The sequence below is a fragment of the Hippoglossus stenolepis genome, chromosome 6 (genome assembly GCF_022539355.2).
Source record: "Hippoglossus stenolepis isolate QCI-W04-F060 chromosome 6, HSTE1.2, whole genome shotgun sequence".
In the NCBI taxonomy this organism is placed as follows: Eukaryota; Metazoa; Chordata; class Actinopteri; order Pleuronectiformes; family Pleuronectidae; genus Hippoglossus; species Hippoglossus stenolepis.
Genome location: NC_061488.1, coordinates 224066 through 230749, shown reverse-complemented (window position 1 = coordinate 230749; position 6684 = coordinate 224066). Strand labels below are relative to the sequence as shown.

Below are 6684 nucleotides of genomic sequence, written 5' to 3'. Positions count from 1 at the left end.
ATCCTGATCGTGGTGGTGGATCCTGATCTTGATAGTGGATCCTGATCGTGATGGTGGATCCTGATCTTGATGGTGGATCCTGATCGTGGTGGTGGATCCTGATCTTGATGGTGGATCCTGATCGTGATGGATCCTGATCGTGGACTATGATCACAACAAGTCTGCTTGATATATAATATTTCTCCTCAGATACTCGACCATTACTGACAATAATCCATCAGTTCATTGACCTTCAGCTACAAAGTGTTTATTCTAATCAAAGCTGTAAATACTCTGATCTCTCTGATGTTCTCTGTTCCACGGGACATCTGTTCACTTGTGTCCGTCCTGGGAGACGGATCCTCACATGTGTCTCTGAGGTTTCTACCTTCTTTACCTGTTAAAGGTTTTAGTAGTTTGACTCTTGTTGAGGGTTAAGGACAGAGGACGTCTCACCTTGTTAAAGACCATGAGACAAACTGGGATTTGTGAATATGAGATATACTAATAAGATTTGATTGATTGATTGATTGACCATTGCTTCCAGTTACCAACACCTGATTTACACCTTCCCAGAAATAAAGTGCTGCTCGCTACACAAATAAACAGCAGGCAAATATAATAATTCATAATAATTTATATTATATAAAATAATATAAATGTGGAGGCAGCTTACATCATCACTCCGCACATTCTACTTCCTGTCTCACTGACTTATTTAATGTGAATTGGTGCTCGTCGTACTGACGTCATTCGGTCGGTACCTTTAAAGTACCATGTTTGCTACAACACCGCCATCCCTGGCTCATCATACACATTTAGACGTTCTAGTCTTCAACCTAACTTCTAACATTACTAATCTTTCAGCAGAAACTTATTGTCATGTCGTTGGGAAGTTACTGAGCATTGTGTTGTTGCAGTTTCCTCTGCAAAGCCAATCATAGAAGGAGTTCTCACTCTCTGCTGTGGGCAATCGTTGTCAGGACCATCTCAGCTCAATTGTCCCCCAGAATATCTGCTGGCTATTGTTTTTACTGTCTGTTTCACAGGATGCTGATATTTTGCTTCCATCTGCACCGACAACATGTCCTCCTTCCTCAGCCGCCATTTTAACACATTTGTTGCTATGTAACCCGGATGGTGACTGTTGAGAAGTGTCCCACACTTCTCTGGGGAATGTTGTGGTTGAAACATCCAGGTACTTCAGGTGCATGTTGCCATCAAGTGAGAATGAGGACGTGTCCAAACTGAGAAGCTGCAGCACAACAACCTGAGCTGTTCTCTGTGGTTAGCGTTCACCTTGCACCATCCATCATTCTTTAATCACAGGTGTCACTTCCTGAAATGATGCTCGCTCATTTTACAATGACACTCACTGCTCCGACAAAATGACTGATGACCGAGCATCAACACAAACTGCAGCAGTAAATAAAAAGATTCAAGCTCAGAGTCTGTTTGCATCATCAAGTCAAACATGTTACGATCAGATCAGGAGCAAACACTGATTCACTGATAAAGAAACCCAAAAGCGCTACTTTTTTATTTTTTATTCTTTTTTATTTTTATTTTTTATCCAAGCTTTAGTCTGAAGAGACGTGTCTTCAGTCTGGAGGGAGATGTGAGGACTTCCTGTCCTGATGTCCATGTGGAGCTGGTTCCACCGTTTAGGAGCCAGGACAGGAAACGTTGTGATGTTGTTGAGTGACAGCTGTCCCTCGCAGTGAGGGAGCAGCTGATTGGCTGATGCAGATCGGAGTGGACGGGCTGTGAGGTTTGACCATGTCCTGGATGTAGACTGGACCCGATCCGTTCACAGCACGGTACCAAGTACTAGAGTCTTGAAACGGATGCGGGCAGCTACTGGTAACCAGTGAAGGGAGCGGGGGAGTGTGAGTGAACTCAGGTTAAAGACCAGTGGAGCTGCTGCTTCCTGGATGAGCTGCAGAGGTCGGATGGCAGCAGCAGGTAGACCTGCCAGGAGGGGGGGGCAGTAGTACACATGAGCTGTTAAAGGTTTTATCCATCGAACATCAGCTTCATGAAGCTGCTGCTGATCTCATAACCATGAGCACGTCTCTGTCACCGTTCAGCTGCAGAGTGGAGATACTGAACCAACCGCAGATGTTGTGATGTGTTTCCAAAATGTGACTGATGACTGTGGCTGTTTGTTAGAGAGGTGGATGGAGGGTCAGTGCTTGTGAGGAACATGCACGTGGACGAACAAACAACATGATGCAAACAGCCTCAGCTCCACAGCTGCTCCTCTGTACAGGATGAAACAGAGTTATCACTGAAACAATCATGAAGATAACGTCCAATCATCTCACAGTATCACTTCACATCCAGCAAAACACAAACAGATTCATGTTTTAATAAAATAATATTTCAACATATAAATTCATTCATTAGGTATATTCGAAAATAATTTGTACTAAAAACACTGTAGACATTTCCTTCAAATGTGAGATTGGACAAAAGGAAAAAAACACACACACAGACACACAGACACACACATGGACACAGACATATGGACACACGTGTACACAAACAGACACACATACTCAAACACACAAACACGTAGGACCAACACTGCCCTCTAGTGACTAAACTGCCTCATCACAATAACTGTAATGAACATTGTGTCAAAGTGACCACTTGGTGGCGCTCCCTCTCTCTGAAGCCTTGAGCTCCTGTTAAAACTCAGAAGTAGTGACAGAGGAAGATGGCGCAGATACAAACTCTCCATCACTAAGAAAAAGAAAGAAGTCAAATTACAGATTCAACAGGAAGTGACATGACAGAAATATTTTAGATTTCATATTTTTGCTTTTGAGTTTGAGTTATGTGCCTTTTTTTGTACTGGAGTGTAGTAAACGTCATGTTCTTTGTGTATCTAATGTTCATATGGATTTATTGTCAATTATATTTATGTAAAACGTGAAGTGCATGTTCGGTCATAGTAATAACAATAATAATAATGCAAAAGTACACACTTGTTCTAAAGATGAAGTGCAACACCACTGATACTGAAGTTAATATGCTGAGCTAACATGTGCAGATAGAGAATTGAGTTTACAGCTGAAGGAAGAAGTTCAAACTGCTCGTCTCATAGAACCGTCTCCTTACAGAAGTTAGTCTGAGACAACAGGGAGACAGGGAGACAGGGAGGTGCGTCACTTCAGGAGTCAGCTGATTTCTGTCCGGCAGATGAACCTCATAGCAGCGTTTCTATATTCTCAGATTGATTGTGCTGCTTTATGTGGAGCAGCAGGTCAGTGTTAGGTGTGTTTAGGACCGAAGCTAAATCAAGTGTGATATGAAGGTAAAGCTCAGAGAAATAAGATTTAATGAGGTTTATTACATTGTTGACTCCAGAGGATTTATTGAAAATAAGAAAATTATGAAATATTTTATTGAATATATAACATCCTTTATATTTACAATTGCTGACGTCTGACTTAATTTCAATGGAACATATGATTCTCACAGATGTCTTACTTTTCATGATGATTATAACTTTGAGTTCACAGTAAATCAGCTCCACGTTGTGAGTTCTGCATCATCTCAGGTTCCTTCCACCCGACTCAGCGTCAGGACGTCCTGGACACAGATTGTTTCTGATGTCTTCAGCTGATGTAAAGAACCACAAACCACAGACGATGCTGATAACAACAATAACTGAACTTTTTAAGGCAAGGCAATGTTTTTGAACCATTCTCATGAAAACTAATTTCTGTATGTTTATTGTGTTTGTCAAATACAGCGACTCTGATTTTAAATAAAAAATACTGGTGGGAAAAGACACATCTATTTAATATTTAAATGAATGCCATGATTCCTAAATATATCACAGGCTGCATAAAAGACAATGATTCAAAGTCATCAACTCAAATCTTATATAATTTTACACGAGTGACACAAGTTCTACTGATGAAGCATATTTGACTTTACATCACCGTGACAACACACTGAGGTTTTAATGAGGCAGCTCTGTTCAGTTTATCAGCCACTTGACTATTTACAGGAATAGTTGTGTTGTTGCAGTCACAGCCTTCGTACAAACTGTTTGATTCACAAGGTTTTTAAATCACTGCTGCAAACTGACGTGTTTCAAATTTAATCAGCAATAAAGTTTGCAACACTAAGAAATACTCATTACCTCATTCAACTGATATATTCAGCTGCACTTTCTCACCTTGTTTGGTCGAGCTTCATCATTTCATTTTTAATCTTTATATACTGAAAACATCAGATTCATTTGGGATCAATGTGTGAATTACTTTTTTGTTTATAGCATTTTTATAACATGATTCTTATACTTTTGATCCTTTGCATTTTATTTCACCGACATATAAATACACCTTGGATATATACATACACACACACATATGTTTTACATATATTTATACTGTATATAATTTTACACAGAGAAGCCTTTCTTTCATTCCTCTCTTCACTATTGTGTCTGTGATCTTATGATTGTGAATCTCAATGGATTGTTGCTATTGTTAAAAAAAGCTGTGAGTGAATGGCCGGGAATCAAAAATAAAAAGATTATTATAACATGTACAGATGAAAGTCGGTGAACTGGCTGTATTTTCAGGTAATGACGGCATGTCATCAACAGGGGGCGACAAAAGCTAGCTGACAAAAAGAATAAAGACTTTCGCCTCCTGTCCCACGTCTCATATCAGACGACAGGACTGTTGTCAGGGTTCTGAGGGAAACGTGTCCCAGAACATCATTATTCACAAATGTCCTCATTTACAGACTTTTACAATTATGTATTTATATTTATATTGTTAACCTTAAAATTTGATTTCAACAAAATGCATCACATTCAGACTTTTCTTTTAAGGGCAGATTGTTTTACGACATTTCTCCTCTGACGTGTCACACTCACTCTGTGGATTTGATTGACAGCATGCAGATCAGTGTTGACCTCTGTCAGCAGATGTTGGGCCCTCACAGATGTTTGTTCTGAGTCCAGTTAAGGTCACGACCCTCCTCGCCTCACTGCCTCGTAATTGGATTTGTTTTTTAACCATCATGAAAAAGTCTGACATTTAAAATTTGGCTTGAACCTGTAAAACGATCCGATTGAAGGTTATTCAGGTTCCCGGGACACAATGATTAAGGCCTTTTCTTTTTAAATGTCATCACTGTTTGTCGCTCGCTCTCCTTCCCTGTTGCACTTCTGTCAACTGACAATACGTCCTTTTATCTCAGGGACATAAAAAGCTGCACATGGCAAATTCTTTAAAGATCCAACTTATTCCAGATGTGACTTTAACACCACCCTGCCTCATACAAGTGATTTTCAATTAGCTTCCACTGGGTCCGACGGACTTCGCCCACAGGAAATGATGATTTAAATTCAAGCGTGACACAAGAACAGCCACGAAACTGGACTCAGCAATGTTCTGATGTGTTTCTGTCCTGTGCAATAAAAGCATTTATAGTCTCACATGACGAATGTCATGTGCATTATATTTAGTTTGAATGTGTATCGATTTATTTTAGCTAGATGCTGCCATCATGTGCAAACAACGTGCCCAGTGCAGCTTCAGCAAACCCAACAGTCACAGCTGCATCACATTTGAGCTTCAGTCTTTCAGTCAGTCTGCACTCGCTCAGTTCGTCCCTTCGACGTCCGCAGCAGGTTTCACGCGTCGCACCATCAAACATTCAGGCCGGTTTACATTCCAACATCTTCTTGAAGGCTTTCCTGAAGCTGTCGTCCAGGAAGGCGTAGAGGAACGGGTTGAGGCAGGAGTTGGCGTAGCTCAGGCTGGTGATGAAGTAAGAGATCCCGATCAGCAGGGGCGTGGTCGTCAGGTCCGTCGTCAGGGCCACGATGGTGCTGAGGTGAAACGGGGTCCAGCAGAACAAGCAGACGGCCAAAACTATGAACACCATGATGGTGACTTTCTTCTTGGCCTTGTCCAGTGCCTTGGCATTGCTGTTGAGCCGCATGTTCCTCAGCTTGTAGAGCATCATGGTGTATAAGATGCAGATGGTAGACACTGGGATGGCAAAGCCCAGGATGAGTGTGTAGATCCGGCTGGCTTTGAACCACAGCCTCTCAGGGCTGGGGAAGCTGAGGACGCAGCTCTTTCTCTCGTCGTTTGGGTTTATGTAGACGCCCGCGAAAACAGTGAAAGGCATAACGACGAGGATGACGAGGATCCAGACGCACAATGAGATGATTTTGGCTGCTCGGTAGGTGCGGTAAGGCATTCGCTTGGACCTCACTGTCGCCAAGACGACCAGGTAACGATCGATGCTCATAACCGTCAGAAAATAGATACTGGAGAAGATGTTGTAATGATCGATGCTGAGGATGACTTTGCACAAAACCTCACCGAAAGGCCAGTAGTGCAACAAGTGCTCGGCGATGTTGATCGGAAGAACCAAAGTGAACAAGTCGTCCGCGATGGCCAGATTCAGGATGAACATGTTGGTGACAGTTTTCATCCTGGGAGCTTTGAGGATCACGTAGATGACAGCCGTGTTGCCCGTCAGTCCCACGGCACAGATCACCGAGTAGATGATGGGGATGATAATGTAAAGGTCAGCGTAGAGATAGAACTCAGAGGGAAGGGTGCAGTTCAGGTCAGAGCGGTTTCCTGACATGAGAGAGTAGAAGTCCACAGAGTCGTTGCAGACCGGCAGGGAACCGTCAGGGATGGACACATTCTCCAT

The 6684-nt window shown here is 42.2% G+C and overlaps 1 protein-coding gene across 1 annotated transcript in view; it reads right to left on the bottom strand.

Annotated features, from left to right (window-relative positions):
* Window positions 1-3317: 3317 nt before the first annotated feature.
* npbwr2b (neuropeptides B/W receptor 2b) overlaps window positions 3318-6684 on the bottom strand; it is a 4247-nt gene continuing 880 nt past the window's right edge. Inside the window, exon 1 of the mRNA XM_035158303.2 lies at window positions 3318-6684. This exon is cut by the window's right edge and continues 880 nt beyond it. Coding sequence (XP_035014194.1) covers window positions 5668-6684 — 1017 coding nt within the window. The 3' untranslated portion in view covers window positions 3318-5667.